Source organism: Phodopus roborovskii, unplaced genomic scaffold (assembly GCF_943737965.1).
Source record: "Phodopus roborovskii unplaced genomic scaffold, PHOROB, whole genome shotgun sequence".
In the NCBI taxonomy this organism is placed as follows: Eukaryota; Metazoa; Chordata; class Mammalia; order Rodentia; family Cricetidae; genus Phodopus; species Phodopus roborovskii.
In genome coordinates this window covers 16,385,563-16,406,554 of record NW_026126525.1, presented here as the reverse complement: position 1 = coordinate 16,406,554, position 20,992 = coordinate 16,385,563, and the positions used below count along the sequence as shown (strand labels likewise).

General features: G+C 39.2%; 1 protein-coding gene across 1 annotated transcript; it reads right to left on the bottom strand.

Moving 5' to 3' along the window:
- Positions 1-4,886: 4,886 nt before the first annotated feature.
- LOC127232297 (UDP-glucuronosyltransferase 2B31) lies at positions 4,887-16,460 on the bottom strand. Its single transcript, XM_051198338.1, has 6 exons — positions 15,704-16,460; positions 13,035-13,183; positions 11,514-11,645; positions 9,072-9,159; positions 8,112-8,331; positions 4,887-6,279 (listed from the first exon to the last, which is right to left on the bottom strand). The coding sequence occupies exons 1-6, from the start codon at positions 16,425-16,427 to the stop codon at positions 6,000-6,002; spliced, it is 1,593 nt and encodes a 530-aa protein (XP_051054295.1). The 5' UTR covers positions 16,428-16,460; the 3' UTR covers positions 4,887-5,999.
- Positions 16,461-20,992: the final 4,532 nt, after the last annotated feature.

The following is a 20,992-nucleotide window of genomic DNA, read 5'->3' as shown; positions in this document are numbered from 1 at the left end:
TAAAAGAGTAATAGAGCTCATGCCTTTAATCCCAGGTCTCAAGACAGGTATTTAGGACAGGAACAGGGACTCATCTGTGGTTCATTCTCCAGTCACATTGAGGATAGGCAGCAGTCCGAGGCTTGGTGAGAGCTTGTGGAGACAGGATCAGCCCTTTCAACCTGAGGCAGAGAAAGGCAAGAGTCTGGTAGCTTGTCTGCTTTGCTTTTCTGATCTTCAGCTTGAAGCTTGAGCCCTATTATCAATCTCTGGGTCTTAGTTTTCGTGTTACACTTAGGCTTCACATTCATGTAATTTATTGCTAAGGAAAGAGAAAAGGCAAAAGGTCACTACAAAATGGAGCAGAGTAGATCTTTTTGTAAACATGGAGGGATTTTTGTAATTCATTGGGTTCAAAGAGTTTGTAAGTACAGACAGTAATACACAGAAACAGGTTAAATTTGGTAAGGGTTGTTTAAACTGTAGCATCAGCAAGCATCTGGATAGTGTGCTCTCCCATGAACCAGGGATAACACTGACAATGAGTTTGCTCATCTGGCCTGCAAATATTAACTTGGAGGATAGTCCCCAGAGTTCTTTGTTACCAAAGGAGAAATCAGGCAGCAGAAGGCGGCCTTAATGTCATACATGCTATCCACATTGTGTTCTTTCTTTTTATTGGTGGTGGTTGTTTTTGTTTTGAGACAAGGCTTTTCAATAAGCCCCACCTGTCCTGAACTCCAGGAGATGAGGCTGACTTCAAAGTCGGAGATCTCTTATCTGCCTCCCAGATTAAAGTGTGCCACCTAGCTCACATCATGTTCTAATAGCATGTATGGAACTGGCCTTCTATCTTCTAAGGAGGAAAGAAGGACTTTATTTTTAGAACATTTCTGGTGTGATGTGGAAAAACAAATACAGATGGGATATTGGTAAGGAAGGATAGAAACAACAGCATTGTTACACTAGTTCTACTGAGACTGTCTTAGAGCTCCAGTTAAAAGGAAAGCAGAAACACTAGCTAGTTGGGAATTTGGAAGAGGTAAAATAACAGTCTATGAAGAATTTAAATAGGTTCAGATGATGGTTAAGTGCTTCCAGTGGGATGTTAGAATATATTTGTTACTTTACTGTTGGTATGGTTAAACAGTGTCCAAAAGTGGTTTGTGGAAGAGTTTAGAGATCCAGAGGACTGAGTCCACAATGGTGGGTGATCATGGGAGCAAGCTACAAGTATGGCAGCAGTGGCAAGAAGTGGCAAGAAGCTGAAAGATCACATTTTTTTTTTCTTTTTTTTTTTTTTTTTTTATTATAGTGCTCTGCCTGCATGTATGCCTGCAGGCCAGAAGAGGGCACCAGGTCTCATTGCAGATGGTTGTGAGCCACCATGTTATTGCTGGGAATTGAACTCAGGACCTGTGAGAGAGCAGCCAGTGCTCTTAACAGCTGAGCTGTCTCTCCACTCAGTAAAAGATCACATTCTTGACTGCAGGCAAGAAGCAGAATGAGCTGGCAGTAGGGTGAGGCTCTAAATTCAACAGAGCTGTACCCTAATGAGATATTCCAACAAGGTAACACTACCTTCCAAAGCTGTCCCAGAAACAAGTAGGGATCAAGTATTCAAATATCTATGGGGGACATTTATTTCTTCCTTCACCACCATAGGGAGATAAATATAAGAGAATTTTCCTTCAAAGAGTATGGCTTACATGGCAGCATGCAATCAAGAAGAATGCAAGCATGGCCAGGTACTGAGGAAGGGTTGATGAGGGAAATGCATGAGGTTTAAATTTTGGTAGTGGATGACATGCAAAGTGTCTGTTGAAAAAGTATGTTTTGTAAAAGCCAGGAGTGATGGTGAGTACCGGAAACCTTAGCAGATGGAGGCAGGGTTAGGAATTGAAGACCACCAGCCTTCTCTGTACATAATATTTGTGAGGCCAGCTTCAACTATATGCAACTTTTATCAGATTTTTTTTAAAAAGCCATGTGAGCCCAAATTGGATTTTTGCTGAAATTTTCTTTCTTTTTCTGTAAAGTGATAACATTGGAAAATTTATAATTACACATTAAAGATATAAAAGGTACAATATTTTAAACCTCAGAAGCAAACCATATAATGTAGTAGTCTTTCCAATTTAATTTCCACAGGTAGCTAATTCAGTGATTTTTTCTGCATTAATTAATGCTGTTTGTGTAAGATGTGCAATGTGTGTCAGTGTGAGTATGAGGACAGCCTACAGGAGTCTGTTACCTCCTACCACCATATGGCTTCTGGGGAATCAAACTTGGGTTATCAGGCTTGGCAGCAAGAGGTGTTACACACTGAGCCATGACTGGCCTTAATTCAGCAGTTTCTTCCAGGTATTTGTCTGGATTTACATAACATTTTTTATTCATTAATTCATAAGTTATTAAAATGGGAGATTTTCATGTGCTTTAATTTTCAACAATAGACTGTGTGCATGCTGGTGCTAGTAGAGGCAGAAGAGGATACATGTACCCTGGATCTGGAATTGGTCAGGGTATCATAAATCATTCATGGAGATGGTCATGAGCCAGCAAGTGGGTGCTGCGAAGTGAACCCAGATTCCCTGCAACAGTATCAATTTCTCTGAACTGCTGACCTATCTGCCCAACTTAAAAGTATTAACCATGTTTATTTTTTCTGTTAATTTTCTATTCTATTTGATCATTTCATTCTTTTATTATATGAATATACATATTAAAATGCTTGGGTTGTGATATATGTTGTCAGTGTTTTCTAAACTGTATGGGTTGCCTTTTGTGTGTGTGAGGTAAAGTCTCACTACATGACCTTGACTAGCCTGGAACTTTCTGTGTAGACATATACAGGGTGTATGGTAAGTGCCAGTTCCCAGAGTACACCTCATCCCTGGCCCTGTTTGCCAGTCTGTGGCTGTTTTTGAAAGCCTGACATGATCCTGGCTTGTTAAGGGACAAAAATGCTCACATCCCATCATCAGCACCCATGGAACATCTCCAATCCAGTCCAGCCTTCAACCAGAGAATAACTTCTGAAAATTTTTACAAATAACATGGTCTTTTTTTTTTTTGATAAATTTTGATAAATTTAAATCCATAACATGTTCACTGGGGTTTTAAAAAATATAAATATCACTCAAGAAACAGAAGACAAGTTGCCATGAGACTATCCTAGACTATCCTAGAAAGGTTCCTGTTGGGAACCTTCACTTATGACACCTCAACAATATTTCTCTTAAAACAAGACCTGACCAAATATAACACCAATAGACATGCTAACAACGTTGAAAGGCAGAAACCTCACAGAGGTCTGCCCATAGACTGCAAGACTGCAAGGAATGTTGAGAGAGGGAAAAACAGTTCTCCCTGTAACATGAAAAATAAAAACCCAGAGATAGATATTGGGGTCCAAACTGAAGACCAGAGAAACAAAGCAGCCAGCCACCAAAGAGCTCTTACCTCAGATGAAAGGGTTGTCCTGTCCTCAGTGTGATAGGAGAGTAATTCTCTCATGAGACCATTTGATTCTTCCCTTTATCCCTCCTTAGTGCTGGAATTAAAAGTGTGTGATACCAAGTTCTGATATCACATTTTTGTGAGCTATTTCTCTTTAGCTCAGTGTGACCTTGAACTAACAGATCCATCTGCTTGTCTCTTGAGGCCTGGGATTAAAGGTGTGTGCCACTACTGCCTGGCTCTATGTCTAGCTAGTATGGCTGCTTGGATTAAAGGTATGTATTACTATTGTGGCTAGCTTTGCTTTTTTGTACCTTCAGACAAGTTTTAATAAATCATAAATAATATATCACCACATTCCTAGTGATCAAGCCCCAGCTGGTTATCCAATGGCCTGAAATCATACATACAAGTAATACTAAACAGACTGAGAAAATTCTATTTATATATTTAAGTGTGTGTGTGTGAGAGAGACCATAACAAAAGACAAAAGAGGCTATGATTTTTAGAGGGAGTGGGGAGTGGGGATAAATGAGAAGGATTGGAAGAAGAAATTGGGAGAAAGTGATGTCACACTTTAATTTTAAAAATTTATCCAATCTCCTAAATTTGAAAGATACAACATCTTACAGCACAAACAAGTATTGAAGTGGATTTAAAGTCATTTCTTCATATAAAATACTTCCATGCTGGGTCTTGTCTGCATTTTTGGGCTATGCATGGGGAGGTTAGGAAGTACAAGCTACTGGTTTGATCCCATTCTGTCTCAAGTAGTACCCTTTCCATAGCCAAGGAGAGAATGATTTCATGTTTCTATACAGTAGCATTAGCAAAATGGTTATTCCATCTCACATTTGGTCTAGAATCATTATGTACATTGATGAATGTTGAATAGCAATAAGTTGCTATCCTGTTGACGACTTCTGAATTCTAAATGGATATCAATAGTTAACTCAGTTACTTTGTTTTGTGAAGCTGCAGGAATATGCTATGTGTGTGTCTAATCCACCATTTCCCATCTCTTAACCTTGTAGAAAATAACATCAAGATTGGTCACTGTGGTGGTTTGAATAAGAATGTCCCCTATAGGCTTGTATAGTTCAATGCTTCATCACCAGGGTAGCACTACTTGAAAGGATTAGAAGGCTTAGGAGAAGAGGACTTGTCAGGATAGATGTGGCCTTGTTGAAGGACCTATGTCACTGGGGGTGGGCTTCGAGGTTCACTGTCTCTGCCTCTGTATCAGGTCATAGCTCTCAGCCACTGCTCGAGCACCTACCTACATGCTACCTTGGTCCCTACCATGATGGTAATGGACTAAACCTCTGAAACTGTAAGCCAGCCCCAATTATGTTTGCTCATAATTGTTGCCTTGGTCATGTGTCTCTTCACAGCAGTAGAACAATGAATAGACAGTCACCCAGGTAAATTATATATGTTTCCAGTTTTTAATGTCTTTTTATTCTTAAGTAAATCTATCTGATTAACTTGTTTTTCTATGTGATTTATGTTTTTCATTCTTTTTATTTGTGGATACTGTTACAATTGTGAATTTCAGATTTTTTAACATTACATTTCTTTACTGACTCAGTAGTTAAATTTGCATATTATTTAAGGTGTGTATGTATATAGTAAAATGTTTACTGAAGTTAAACCCATTGACATGTCTATGATCTTTTTTAATTTAAGTAATATTTTTAAAATGATAAAAAAATCTCAAAGTAATGAATTAGAGGATTTTTTTGGTTGGCAGGCTTAGTGACTGCTTCTGTTTCACTAGGTGTTATAGGTCCTCATAAATTATCTTATCCTTGATTTAACTTTGGTAAGTGATACCTGTTGAGAAAATTATCCATTTCTTTTAGATTTTCCAAATTTTGTGGAGTACATGTTTTTTAAAGCATGTCCTTATGATTCTCTGAATTTCCCTAAGTGTCTTATGTTCCCCTTTTTGCTTCTGTTTTTGTTAATTTGGATATTCTCTCTCTGTCCTTTGGTTAATTTGGATAAGAGTTTGTCTATTTTGTTGATTTTCTTTTGTCTGTCATTAACTTAAGAACTAGAATTATGTCTGGTAAATTAAGACAGTGTAACTTGTAACTTACAGCAGTTCTTTAAAGACTGTTTATTTTTATTTTATGTGTGTGAGTGTTTTTTGCCTGCATGTGCGTGCAATGGTTGAAGGAGTCAGAAGAGCATATCAGATATTGTGGAGTTACTGATGGTTGTGAGCCATCTATGAGTATTAGAGATAAACTCAGATATGCTACAAGAACAAGAAATGCTCTTAACATCGTGGAACCATCTCTCCAACACCACTGAAATACATTTTAAGAGGCACTAATATAGTTTGATGGTTACTTTTTCCTACTGGCTTCCATTTTGGCCAAAAGTATTCCTAACATATATTCAGATATTAAAACTTTATGAATAATATTATGATTTGATGAGTCAAGGAGAGAAAAATTGTCTTGTCACAGGATGGAGGAGTGTTCCATCACAGCCTCCTTGCTGTGGCATACTGGAGGAGGTCTGTGTGTCTGTCCTCCCCACTTCAGTTACTCCCTTTTTTTCTTCTTTCCAGCTTTAGCAAACTTCTGGCAACAAAAGAGACAGCACTTCGTGACTAGGAAGATCACAGTCACCACACAGGCAAGCAGGAATCCAAGCACGTCCAGAGAGTGGTACTGGAACCAGGTGAGGTCGTGTGCTGCAACACGGAGGTGCTTGGCCCCTTTGTTGCGCATGACATACTCAACCCAGAAGACAGCTCTGTCCAGGGGCTTCACTGGCTGATCATGGTGAATTCTTGACAGCCGCATGGCATTCTCCTTATAGCTAAAGATAGATGTAAAGGAAAAGCATGAAAACATCAACATTAAATGTCAACCAATTTACTGAAGAGCATCAGGCCTATGAAAGGTCAGAGAAAGCATAATGAGACCAAATCATGTCATAGAAGACCAGTGGGAGGGGTATGGTTTGGGGTGGGGCATGTTTGAAAGTTAGCCTGTAAACTGGTATTCTCTGAGAAGTCCTTTTAAAAAATTCAATGGAAATTATTTTGAGAAGTAAATCTTTTCAGGATATGGTTGTTATTAAGCCAATCTAACTACGGTGAGATAGTCAAATGCAGTGTGATCAATCATGTTGATGTTTTTGAGGACTGACTGCTATGAAAAAAAATACTACTGATTAAAAACAGATAAATGGTGAGAAAGATACATGTTTTTTAAAGGATGATATAAGTACTGGGGTGTAGCTCGAAGATAGCTTGCCTAAAATACCCAACAGTGTGAATTTAACCCCTGGCACTGCAAACAAAGAAACACACAAATACAAAACCCAAACATTGCCTGCTAGGCATGCAGAAAAATTATAATTAAAAAAATACATTTGTATGTGGTATGTGTGTGTGTGTCCACATGTGCATACATGTACACAGTACATGTGTGGAAGTGAGAAGACAGCTTGTAAGGGTGTTCACTTCCTCCACCACGTGAATTCCAGGGATGAAACTCAAGCTGTTAGGACTGGTGGAAAGAAACTTTACCCACTCACCCATCTGTTGATGCTAGAAAGTGGAAATCTTACTGAGATTGGTTAGAGTGTAATATTGTATGGATACTATGAAAAAACAGATTCCTGAATATACTGAAAACAAGAAATGCCCCAGGTTGAACTTTACTACCACTAGGAGTCTATTTAAAGAAACAGTAATATATCAAATAGACACCTGCAAGCCATGGCCATTACAGCCATAACAGCTAAGTGGATTGATTGAGGTAGCCATCGTCAGATGATGGATGAAAAAGAGGTATTAAAACACTGAATACAGTCTTTATTATTATATTATAAAAATAATAAAATGTAATAATACATAATATTCAGCCATTGCAAAGAAGGAAATGTGCAGTAACAAGAAGTAATTGGAGAATATTTTATTAAGTCATACAAACCAGACCCTGAAGGAAAATACTGCATGTTCTCATGACTGTGTGGAAACTACCAGAGCTGATTTCATAGAAGTAGAGGGTAGAACAGTGGTAACTGGAGTCTGGGAAGGAAAGGAGGGAAGGGGCTAGAGAGAGGTGAGCTGACAGATACATCCTGCCATGGATAGCAGGACAGTGCACTACAATAGAGGCAGTGACTATGAGTCACAATGTCCATGCCTAATAAGAAGTGGAAGAGCAACAGTGTAACAAATGAAATAATAAAGTTTAAAGAGTTGGAAATGTGAGTATCCTGATTTTGCTTTACATACTGTAAATTATATTTATTGAATTTATTGAATTAAATTTATTGAATATTATATATTCAATAAAAGTGAATTGTTTAACAACAGGAGTTTCAGAAACCTCAGGCATTGAGTTGATACAGCTTCCGTCTTTCAGATTCCCTATTCTATTTGTTGATTTTATTATCTTTGTGGAAATTGTGTCCTTTCATTTAGCAAGAGAAAAAGGTTTCCAGTGTCAACTAATACTAAAATAAAAGTTCTTGTACAGTAAATGCATGGGGTAGTTTGTAGTCTTTGACAGTAAAACTTCATTCAACAGTGGTTAACAGTATATTTCTTCAAATTAGAATAAATATTGGGTAAAATCAACAGTTATTGTTGAGGAAATTTACCTTGAACACTACAAATTGAAAATCACTGTACTCACGAAGGGTCAGTGGTGACTGTCTTCACTGCACTGAGCAAATCTGCACTGGACATTGTGAGAAAGTCCAGTCTAACGCCCGCTCCTTTAGTCTTCATGTGAACAATGTTATCAAATTGGTCTCCAAACAAAGGGATGCCAACCACTGGGACCCCATGGTAGATGGCCTCGTAGATGCCATTGGTGCCACCATGAGTTATAAACGCTCTGGTTTTAGGATGACCTAGCAAGGGGAGAAATTAAGGGCCACTGTTAATCATAAGTCTGAGAAAGAAAATGAGAGTCAGGGGAAAAGGCTCAGAAAGGGCAGATATTGTCTGACAATATTATCATAAGCATGGCAGTGCACTGAATCCTTCTATTGTCTCAGAGGAAGAATACCTGTAAGTCTGTGAGGACTATTGAAGGCCACATAGGGGAGGTGGGGTGTGGAAGTAGAGTGATTTTCTGAAATGGACAAAAGGGAAGAGCTCCTCCATAGTGGAGCAAACAGTGTGTGCAAGCCCAGGCAGTGATTCAGCAGAGTGTGTTCTCCCAAAGAAAGTGAAGCCACTGCTTGTGATAGGTTGCCTCCACGTAGTAGGGAGATGGTTGCTCATATGGATGGAATGAGACTTAGGACAAGCAATACTTCATCAAATATAGGACTGCCTTATGATGTGTTTTGCAGAGGATAGTAAATGAAGAGTCATCAATGTGAGATTCTCATTTTCAATGGCATCTGAAATTGTCTACCCTTGGGGAAATGTAGATATAAGGGTGAACAAGAACATGAACAAGTGGCTTAAATGTATCTGGAAAATAATTACAGCAGAGATACAGATTCTCCCATCTCTACTGTCAATGTACAGCATATTCTTATCAGTTCTTCATTCATTTTATCCAGGACTAGATCACAGTTGCCATAAATGCATTAGTGTTGACAGTCATCCTCCTCATGTCTCAGGTTCTCCTGATGCTTACCCAGAAGGTCATTCTGGGGGATCCATTTGTACAGCCGAGTGTTGGAGCCCAAGGTATCTGGCTTCTTGCCTTCAAATCTCCAAAGAACCTGTTAAGATGAAGCTGGCCTCTTATTCCTTTGGTCAAATGTCAAGTTACTCCTGCTAGAATTCTGGATAGATTAAGAAACAATGGAGATAAATACGCAGTCTCTAAGAGCCAGGCAGTATGGATGGATGGTGGAAACCATGAAGAATGCTATAGCAAGATGCAAGTGCTCTCCACTCTCCTGCGCTTGTTCTCATGTTCATCTAAGTTTCAGCATGCCAGCTTCACAATTACTCACAGAACTTAGGCAAACATCAGGTCCAGTGATGTCAGCAGGAGTTAAGAAGTGTGTCAGGCCTGGAGAGATTGCTCAGTGGTTAAGAGCCCTGACTACTCTTTCAGAGGACCCAGGTTCAATTCCTAGCACCCACATGGCAGCTCATGACTGTCTGCCTGTAATTCCTGTTCCAGGGGGTCTGACCCTTTTCACAGAATCATACATTCAGGCCAAATGCCAATTCCCATTAAAGGATAAAAAATGTATAATTATAATTCCAGTTCAACATTCACTAAATATTAGTAATATATATCTTAATTCTTTACATTATCTATTTATAGCAGTTTTTACCTCCCAAATTCATTATAAATCTTTGTCAATGATGTTTGATTTAGTACACTTATCATTGCTACTGTCATAGGCATTTTATCAGATTAGGTCCTTGTAGCACAACGCTGTCTAAGGACATGGTCAGTTAAAGAGAAAGTCTCTGTGTTACCTCTTATTTCAGCATTAAAAGGCTCAGTCCCCCAGGTGGGATTGGGGTTGGTAAGTCCATCCTACCTATTGCTTTAAATAGCAAGTAAAACATGGCCATGTATATGCCCATTTTAATATGTAAGTGGTCACATTTGGCCAATATTACAAAGGAATATTATACTATTATGCAAACCATATATTTAAAAATTTACATTTTCTACTTTTCTTATTTTTGCTTTATGGAGAGTAGAGTTTTTTCATGCAATATTTTAGGTTTATATATTTTTTCAGTTCCTCCATTTCCACCGAAATCCATACTCTTTCTCTCTTTCTCAGAAAACAAATGGTATCTAAATAGTAATAATAAAATCAGATAAAGGATGAACAAATGGGGCCTCTGGCACTGGGACCAGGATTTATCCCTAGTGCTTGTACTGGCTTTTTGGAGCTCATTCTCTTGCAGATTAGATATAGGGGGGATACCCTTGGACCTGCCTCAAATTAATGTGTCAAACTTCACTGATTCCCCATGGGAAGACTTATCCTCTCTGAGTAGTGGATGAGGGATGGTATGGGAAGGAGGTGGGGGGAGCAGGGGGAGGGGAGGGAGTGGGAACTGGGATTGGCATGTAAAAAATGAGAAAAGATTGTTTTAAAATAAATGATAAAAATATAAACCAGAATATCACAAATTCCACTTTTAAAATAAGGATTTATTTTCATTTATGTGTAAGGAAGTGTTCTTCATATGTTAGTGTCCACGTGTGGTGGTTTGAATAGGTATGGCCTCCATGGACTCATGTGTTTCAGTGCTGGGCCTATAGGGAATGGCACTACTTGGAAGGGTGGTCCTGCCAGGGGAAGTATGTCACTGTGGGGCAGGCTTTGAGGTCTCATGTGCTCAAGCTATACCCAGTGTGGCACACAGTCTCCTTCTGCTAGCTGTGGATAAGTATGTGGAACTCTGTTCCTTCTGCAGAACCATATCTACCTGCATGGCACTCCCTATGATGATAATGGACTAATCTCTGAAATGGTAATCCAGCCCCAATTAAACGTTTTCCCTTACAAGAGTTGCTGTATGTTTGTACATATGTATGGAACATGTGTGTGGGAATTATGCCAGGCTGTTTGAGGACAATGGATCCCATGGAGACGCAGTTTTAGACAGTTGTGAGTTGATAAACATGGGGTCTCAGAAGTAAGTTTAGGTCCTCTGGGTGAGCAACACATGCTCTTCAAGGATGAGTCACTTTTCCAGTCCCACAACTGCCAAATTTGGAGTGCTTCCTTATTGTTACAGGGCCAGTGCACTTACAGCTTATAATAATTTAAATGCTGTGTGGTTATACTGTAATGTGTGCAAAGTCCTCAAATACCCTGTAATAAAATGGAGGAAGTAACAAGGTACATTCTGTGCATATAACACCTTCCCAACAACAAGTGCACAACACTCGTTAAATGCTTTTCTTTCTAAACACAATGTTAATAACAAAGTTATTAATCAAAATCACCACCCACGATTTGGCACCTTCCCTGTGTATTTGTGTCACTGCTGACTTCAGAGATGAGCTAGAGCCATCAGGACAGCTTCAGTGTCACACAGGTGGTCTCTGCAGTCACACCCGAACAGCATGTGACCATCTTCTGTATCTCACCTTCTGTGGAATCTGGGCGAGGCCTGCTGCAATCACATTGGCCCTTTCTTCTGTTAGGTTACCCACCATGGACCCCAGGGAAAACACTACAACGCCATGGTCTCCTGAAGACTGGACGAAGTCTTCTATTTCCTGTTAATGAAATATCAACCTATCACAAAGAGAAGCAACATCGAATCTCCTGCATCAAAAGTGACACCACCATCCCCAGGAAGAAGCCTAGCAATATTAGAAATGTTACAGGAGTGGGCCTTTAAAACTATTCTCAAAACAAAACAAACAAACAAAAAACTATTCTCATCCACACATAAGATGTACAGTTGTAACCATCGGGAAGGTTACCACTGTGTGTTACACATATTCACATTCATACAAAAAGTTTTAGAACTTTGAATTTACTATCAACAAAAGTTCTTTCTCCCTTCCCTTTGGTTACCATGCACCTGTTTTCTGTTTCTATAATTTTGACCAGTCTCGATAGTTTGCATAGGAATTTCTTCTTATTTCATTTCTGTCTTGTTCAGTGCTGAGTTTACTTTGTGCACTGTCATTAAAAGTCACACAATACGTCTCTATACTGATACTGTAGGTTTTAAAGACTTATCCTCAGGCTCAGCACATCCTTTAAGTCTTCGGTCTCACTCCCTCCTATCTCTCCTGCTGACATTGCCATTCCCTTAATGTAAAGAAAGTATCTCTTGTATAAGGGTTATCTTGCACAGAACTTAGCAATCTCTTTGCTTTTAGATTTTTTAATTACTATATGTACCTTGCTTAGCTTTGTAAAAAGGCACAGTATCTTTTGGTTAAGATCAGATTGTATGTGGCTGTCCTTGCAGAACTAAGAGGGGAATCTCCAGAGACTTTTTTTCTAGAGCAGAAAAACTTTCACTTTTCTTGCATCATGAAATGTTATGATAGTTAAAATCGCAAAGCATTCCTCTGAACCTTCAGAAGGCTATCATCCTATGAGCTTACACAATTCACTTGCAATCATTAACTAAGGGCAGCTTTTAGTGATCACAGAGACACTGAGTTTTCTTCACTGAGCAGGCCTGCTTCCTATCTGTGCTCCATCCCTCTTCTTCACTTTCACTGCCAGGCCTCCTGGCCATTCCTCACTGTAATGTTTCCATAGTTTGGTTGCTTGCTCACAGTGTGTCTTCGAAGTAGAATTGCTGGTGTTCTGGGGCAAGCCTGTCCACACTTTGTTTCTCTGTATACTCAGCAATTTCCTGTGGGGTGCCTGTCACTTGTCTGTATGTTCTGCATGAATCACTGAGAATTTCTACGTGCTGAGTAGTGCTCTAACTGACTTGTGCTCACATGTACCTCAGAGCTCCATAAAGGAAATTCAGACTCTTGTGATAGAATAGGTACAGTTGTTTCTACTGGTCAGTTTCTTTATCTAATTTATTGTGACACTCTCGAGATTGACACAAACATTCCGAGGGAATGAAATTTATCACTCCTGCCAAATATGCAAGGGTAAGAGAAGCAAGGAAACAGGAATATATCTACCTTAGGCAGAGACTTGGCAGGCCTGCAGTGCAGTCCTCCAACAAAATCAAAATTTGGTAAGACAGGGTGAGGAAATTCCAAATCCCAGTAAGTTCGAATGAGCCATACATCTGCCTTCCCCATCATCTCCAGGAGTGTCGTGGGTCTTCCTGAAGAGGAATCAGGACAGTGAAGGTACAGCAGTTGAGAAAAACATCAGATGAACATGAATATGCCAGGCAGTCTTCTGAAAGCACTTGTCATAATGAAGCCAGAATTGTGGGGCTGGGATTGTGTGTGTGTGTGTGTGTGTGTGTGTGTGTATGTGTGAGAGAGAGAGAGACTTGTGAGAAGACAACATATCTTTAACACACCTTTGATAGGAGATGTCATGTATATATGTTTCTCATACTGGTTAATGAATAAAGCACTGTTGACCAATAGGAAAGCAAGATAGGCGGTACCTGGAGACAAGCAGGTAAGAGGAAGTAGTAAGGAGGAGTGAAGATGGAAAGACTGGGGAGAACAGAACTTCTGTTCCTCCACTCTCGGTAGACATACAAATATAGGATAGATGATAGAATAGTTTCTTTTAATCTTGCTAAATGTTAATGGACTAAATATTGTTAGATTCTTACTTGAAAACTGTTGTGTTATATATATATTACTATGTTAAGGTTAAAACCCTTCTTTTTATTTTAGAAAGAAAAAAGGAGATGATGGGAGATGTCATTCTGTAAATATGTTTCTCATACTGGTTAATGAATAGAGCACTGTTGGCCAATAGGAAAGAAAGATTGGAGGGACTAGGAGATAAATAAGAGAGAAAGCGAAAGGAGGGGTCAAGATGGAGAGACTGGGCAGACGAGACGCTGGCCCCTTTCCCCAGTAAGAAGACTACGTAAGACTGTGTGGAGATTAATAGAAATGGGTTAATACTTAAGACAGAGCTAGCCAATAAAAAACAAGTAACTGGCCAACAGAATTATATCAAATACAGTGTCTCCGTGTGTTAATTGGGGCTGGCGCGGCGGCGGGACAAGACTGGTGGCGGGCGGAAAAACCCTACTCCTTACACACCTTGGAAATTCATTATTAACAAATACTGATATGCCACTAAAGTATAATGAAATGGCATTATATAAAATCGAGTTTGTCACACTAAAGGAAACACCTTCCTTGGAACTCTCCATCTAGTTTGCCCTGCTCGAACCTTGATGTGTGTTTCTCTAAGGGAACTGAGAATTTTATACTACTTTGTTTTGTTTTGAGATTTTTTTCTGATGGATCCCAGAGTGGTCCCTATGCCACTATGTAGTCAAAATTGACCTTGAACTACAGATCCTCTTCCAAAACATCTCAACTGCTGGAATTACAGGTGTGTGCTACCATGCCCAGTGTAAACATTTGAGGGGATTCTGTTTCAGGATTTCATTTTCAGACAGGGTCTCACTATATCCTCCCGGCTGATCTCCGATAATCTTGATTATGCCTAAGCTCATTGTCCTGGTACTGCTCTTAAATTATGAATGAATATATGTATAAATATGTTTGCAAATAATAAGTGACAATAAGTTCTAGAATATAGAGACACTTATTTACTACATTTTTCCCTTAAAAAGACACCATTTAAAACTCTAAAACTATTAATTTCCATGTTGACACTTGAGCTTTGTAGGATTTTAAAACCTATTTATTTAATTGTGTGTGTGTGTGTGTGTGTGTGTGTGTGTGTGTGTGTGTGTGTGTGTAGAGGTCACAGGTCAGAGGACATTTGTAGGAAGGCATTTTTGTCTTCTCACTACTTACATCCTGTGAATGGGCATACAGTTTTCTGGTTTTTGGTAGCATGTGCCTTTATCTTGCAGGCACTATTAAATAAGGTTTAAAAGTGAAGAATTTTAAACACCTAGTGACTGAATATGGATTCTCTAAAATCCTGCATTCATAAACTTGCTGTGTCTAAGACAGAGATGGTGTATGTGAAAAAATTAATTATGTGAAGCCAGAAAATATTCAAACTTTAAGTTATCTATACAGCATGATAAGTTCTCCATGCTGTATAGATAACTGTGGTAGAAATTCGTGTCAGTCCTTAATCTTGGTATCTGTTACTCTAGAAAACATTGAATGAGTTTAAAATAACTATTTTAGAGGTCATGCAAATGGGCCAATGGGTAAAATGCTTGCCATGCAAGGTGTCAAACACACTCCCATCCTCAGAATATGTAAAACTGTAAAGAGAGAATAGGATAGACAGATTGTTCTTGGAATTCCACGTGTATTATCACAACACTCAGCCTCTCAATCAGTGCACAAATACATAATAATAACAAGGTTGGTGATGGTGATGATGATAATGACAAATACCACTCAGGTAAAACTGTTCTAAAAGGTGAGATAAAATAGTAAATGACTATGTACTTGCTTAGAGAAACTCACAAAGCATTGCTTGGTGAATATGTACCATACTGAAGTGTCCTCTGCAACTCATAGCCAAGGCTTTTCAATTTGCCACTGGCACAGAGGCTTTTCCACAATGCTTTGAATTTGGCAGATAATTTTACATACTTTTCACCACTTTGCTTAGGAGAGATAAATCCTTCTGCTACCCATGCTGCTGTTTTGAGTTCACTTTCAGTGACCCAGCAAATTGAGAAGGCAACAATCCCGACTGAACAGGAACTTACCTAACACTTCACTGTAAAACTGATTCCACTTCTTCTCATTAAATGTTTGGAACCAAAAGTCAAAACAAAGCCTATAGATTACACTTTGCACTCTCTCCATGAATGTCATCCGATCACTCAATTCTGACAAAGCAGGTGGCACGTAGGAAGGAGGTAGTGGCAGTCCTCCACTGTACTTTTCATATGTAGAGCCAGGAAAGAAGCGAAGACTGAACACAAGTGGTGTCTGGAGAATCTCAGCCAGCAGGTCACCACAGGGTATGAAGGGATCTGCCAGGATGACATCAAAGCTTGAATTTTGTAGGTTTGCCATGAGTTCCTTGTTGAAAACGACGTCCTTGCAGAGACTCTCACCAAATTCTGAGTCTAACCAAAACAGTTCTTGCAGCATTAAAAAGTATCTCCAAAATGATAGCTTTGGCAGCTCATAAACGTGTTTATTGATGGATTCTAAGAAAATTTCCTCTATATCAGCCATGGAATATGATGTAGGGTATGTTTCAAATTCAATAGCAGATGTGTCCTCAACCTCATAAGAAAAGGAAACTGAAGGTTTCAGAACAGTCACTTCATGACCCTTCTTCACAAGCTCATCTAGGATTGTCTTCAAGTTGAGCCAATGGCTGAACTCCACTGGCCACACCAGCACCTTCCCACAACTCCCAGATCCAAAGAATCCACTCAGCTGTAGCAGGAGCAGGGCTGCTGTCATTTTTACAGACATCTTGGTTAAATTCAGAGCTGCGTTTCAAATGGTGATCGCTCTACTCTTGCAGCTAGAAAAGAGTAGTAATTAGTTAAAGTGTAACTTCTACCCACAAAAGCAAACATACATGAGATAGCCACAGCCTCTGGGTTCCAAGTGCAAAAATCAGAAGGCAGATGTGAACTTGTGAAATGATTCCTGATTCTCAGTGAAATGACCTTGAATGTATAATGTGCTTGGGGAGTAGTGGAAAGATCTCTTTCTCCTTCCCCCACCTTCTAATGTAGCTTCTTTTAAAGAAAGACATATCTTGAGTCACGTCTTTATATATATATATCACAGTTCAGTGTGTCTTCATATGAATCCTGGCAATAGTGATAATTTACCATCCATTTAATGATTTTAGATATATGACTCAGAGGTTAACAGTACAACCTCAGAATTCTAAACACTGCAATTAAATTTAGAGCCCATTTTTAAAATTATTTTTTCTTATTTTACATACCAATCCAAGTTCCCTTTCTCTCCCATCCTCCCATTCTCCAGACCCCCTCTGCCATCCCAATCTCCACCCACTCCACAGGGAGGGTGGTACCTTCCAGGAGGGATCATCAAAATCTGTTAAGTCATTTGGAGTAGGGCCTAGGCCCTCCCTCCTGTCTCTAGGTTAAGGGAGTATCCCTCCATGGGGAATGTGCTCCCAAAGTCCTTTCATGCACCAGGGATACATCCTGGTTCTACTGTCAGAGGTCCCTTAGACTGCCCAGGCCTTCTAACTGAGACCCACATTCAGGGGGTCTGGGTCAGCCGTTTTATCCTAGATAGAAGCCCTGTTCCCTTAGCCTTTCCACTGGGTCCAGCTCTGTACAACCAGGACTCTGCTTTCCTGTCACTAGTCAGCCTGCAGGAGTGAGTATATTCTAATGTGACCCTTCTCCCCTCCTTGACTACCAGACTATTGAAAGAATGGACCCCAAGAAATTAGAAGAAATGTCTGATGCTTGGGGGCACCCAGGAGGAATCGGTCAGAGGGCCATTTGCAAGCTATTGTAGATAAAGTTTTCTAAAGAGCCTAGGAGCTACAATAATGATGGGCAAGGGACTACACTATGGTGGACTGCTTAGCTATGCACATGGCTTGTCAGAATCCCAAAGATGGAGTTGAGGGGGTGACTACTGGCTACTGGCTTTCTCTGGTTCTCTTCCTAAAGTGATCACAATGAATACATTTGCTCCTTTTTTTTTCTGCATTTCACAATTAATTTGGCTCCTTTGATTGGCTTATTTGTGTGTGTGTGTGTGTGTGTGTGTGTGTGTGTGTGTGTGTGTGTGTAACCTGGCTTACTGGGACACAGGCTATGTGACCCCTTAGTCATGAAACACCCTTGTTTCCTTATTGTGGACTTTTTTGTGAGGGTGGTATAAAATGGGTGGTGCTATGTGACTAGCTTTGATGTGTATAAGGTTTTAAAGTACTGTCATATTACAGGACATAGACAGTTTTGTTCTATGTTAAATCTATTTTGTAACAGAAATTTCTCATTTCTAATTTCACATTAGTTTTCCCCAATTTTTGACTACTATTATTTTTTATTAATATTCATGTGCCATATTTTTGTCCTGTTCTACTTTTTGGTCTCAACCCTTTCCTATGTCCATGTATTTTTGGCAGACATCACCAAGAAATAATTCCTTATTTTCATTATTCCCTGGTTGAGGCAAAATATGATTAGAAAAAAGATCAGGGTGCCTCCCTGCTTAAGTTCCTGTGGTGTCCTACACACAGCACCAAGCAATCCATAAGTTCTGTGTAAGTCCCACAAGGTAAGAGGACTGTGCAAGCTGGGAGAGGAAAAGAGGAAATCGGATGGAAAGACCATCATGCTCTTGGGTAGAAGTGAGTTTATCCTGACCTGTGTCCGGAATGGGAATCCTACATAGCATGAGGGCAGAACTGTTCCTGGTGGGCAGCGAAGATAGACACATACATCCGGTGGAATTCCTGGCCAGTCCTTGGGGAGAGCACGGAAGTGGGGTGCAGCAGGGATCCCAGGAGCTGGGCCGGCAGGAAGAGTGGGCGGAGACTTCGCGCTGGAGGCCCGGGAGTTTAACTGGCTTTGGGCGGAACCTGGGGAGATAGGGACCCACCCTTCCTGCTCCTGAGTCCTTGTCCCACTTCCCTGTGAGCGGTTCTTGTGTGTCTGATGTGTATCTACATGTCCTACTGATCAGGATTTTTATAGTCTGAGGAAGTGACAGACTGTTTCCAAGGAGCTGCTCAGGCTGCTATACACAGCAGGGTACAGCAGTGTCCTGAGGTCTCTTCTTGTTCTCTATTGTGTCTGTCTGTCTAGGTTATAACCAGGTAAGAGGAGGAAGCCCTGTCTCACTGTGGTTTTCAACTGTTTTGAGCTGAGCTTGGATGCTGTAACTCTTTCATGGAAAGAAATGTCCATTCAGATCCTCTGTCCATATTTTATGTCTGAATACATTGTGGCCTCAGGTCAGGTTTGTTTTGTTTTTAATATGGAGTCATGTCATCTGTTTTCCCTTACACATTATGGAGTTACAACTTTTCTGTATACAGTGCTTAAGTCGGTGTGTGTGTGTGTGTGTGTGTGTGTGTGTGTGTGTGTGTATGTTTTCAAATGCTTTCTCCAGGTTTGTGAGTTTTTTTTTTTTTTTTTTTTTTTCCGGTACTATCAATGATGTTTTTTGTTTTGTTTGTTTGTTTCCAAGACAGGGTTTCTCTGTGGCTTTGGAGCCTGTCCTGGAACTTACTCTGTAGACTAGGCAGGCCTCGAACTCACGGAGCTCTGGCTGCCACTTCCTCCCAAGTGCTGGGATTAAATGTGTGCGACACCATGCCTGTCCAATGATTTTTTTTTTTATTTAATGCAGGGAAGATTTCATTTTTATGATTCCAATTAATGAAGTTCAGCTTAGCTACTTCTTTCTGCTTTTGAGGATAAACAGATTTCATGTTCATTTAAAAATATATTTGCACACTTTTATCAACATATTTATAATTGTTACATTTACTTCTTAGAGCATTTTAAAAGTTTATTTGTAAGTGGTAAGAGTTTGAGTTCATTTTTAATTTTTCATGCCAATAGTGTTCTTAGCAGCACTTGATTAAAACAAAACAAACATTTTGAAAATGCCACATGAATTTTATGTTACCCATTATATATCAAGATAATAATTTATATATGTTTTGGAAACTGCTTAGAAAGGAAATCTTTAACAAAATCTATGTATAGGATTTTCAAGGTTTATGTAGCATTTAATATTCCCAAAGATGTCATCATTTTAGTTGGTTTTACGATATTTAGAATACCCTAACTGATAAAATAGTATGGACTTAGTACTATATATAATTACAATACTTAAATTTGAACCTGCATATTCATTTTAATTGTATATGCCAAAAATAATTTTGGCACATAAGCAAAATAAATTTTAAATAGACATTACATCAGAAGATCAGGGCTGTATCCAGGTACTTGTAGCTCATTCCTAACAGGAATTATCTCTTTGATTTCTCTGAGAGCATATTTATGTAGACTTCCAAACTGCTGGGTGACAATCATCTCTAATACCTCTAGTACTGGAGTTCCCACATAACTAACATTTCTTTCATTGTTTATGTTTCCTCAATATTTTTGTAATTAGATATTAAAAATTTCGAATGATATCCAATATTCTACCTGATATGTTTCTAAATGTTGAAATAATGTTTATGTTGGTTTTAAAAAGAAGTCACAAATTAAAATATCACGTCTTTTCAAAAAACCAAAACAAACAAATAAAGACAAATCCTGCAACTTTTCCATGGACAGTTTTGTGAACTTTGTCAAATAGCAACCAAATTAAAGAAAAAATTCTCTATAATTTTAGCAATTTCACACAAAACATAATAAAGCATAAGAAATAATAAAAAGACTCACCCATTAATAAAAAAAGCTGTTGATAAATGTTAAAAAGACAAATGCTAGACAGTCTTTATTTCTTTATATTTGAAAAACATTCTGAAATAAAGTTATGTGTTTTATGAAATGATACTTCATTTTTGCTAAGGTAAATGGAGGGAGTCAGAAGTGTTTATTATTTGCAAATGAGTACATTCCAAATTAGAGCATTTTTTTCATTTTGATAAAATACAAACAATATATAGGGAAGTGCCACTACATTACTTTGCAATCCAGAGAAACAAAATTTATGGATCTTGGAGCTAGCAAAACTCAAAGGCTGAGTGTTTGTTAAGAAAGAAAACACTTGGGTCTGGAATTTGATCTTCAACACCCATAGGAATTCTGGGAGTGTGCCCATGTGCCTGAACCCTCAGTGTTGGGTGTCAGAGGGGGATGGAATCCCATTAAGGGCAAGTTATTTCCCTCTGGTTTAAAGAGTGGAATCTACCTCTGAGTATGGACAGGCCATCATCTCCTCCCTTAAGAATTGATCCAGTTGGGTTGCTCAGTCACCTGGCTAAGAACCTACCCCTTAGGAAGGCCAGTTCATCATAAACCAAGTTCAAGTGTTGGGAGGAGTAATTATCCCTTTAATGTAAACATTTCCTT

Bases quoted from the DNA above. Each gene is read 5' to 3' on its own strand.
- LOC127232297 (XM_051198338.1), bottom strand. From the start codon at position 16,427: ATGTCTGTAAAAATGACAGCAGCCCTGCTCCTGCTACAGCTGAGTGGA. The intron at 8,332-9,071 runs GTAAGCATCAGG...TCCCCTTGCTAG, and splicing joins CCCCCAGAATGACCTTCTGG to GTCATCCTAAAACCAGAGCG. The intron at 6,280-8,111 runs GTGAGTACAGTG...ATCTATCTTTAG, and splicing joins ACAGTCACCACTGACCCTTC to CTATAAGGAGAATGCCATGC.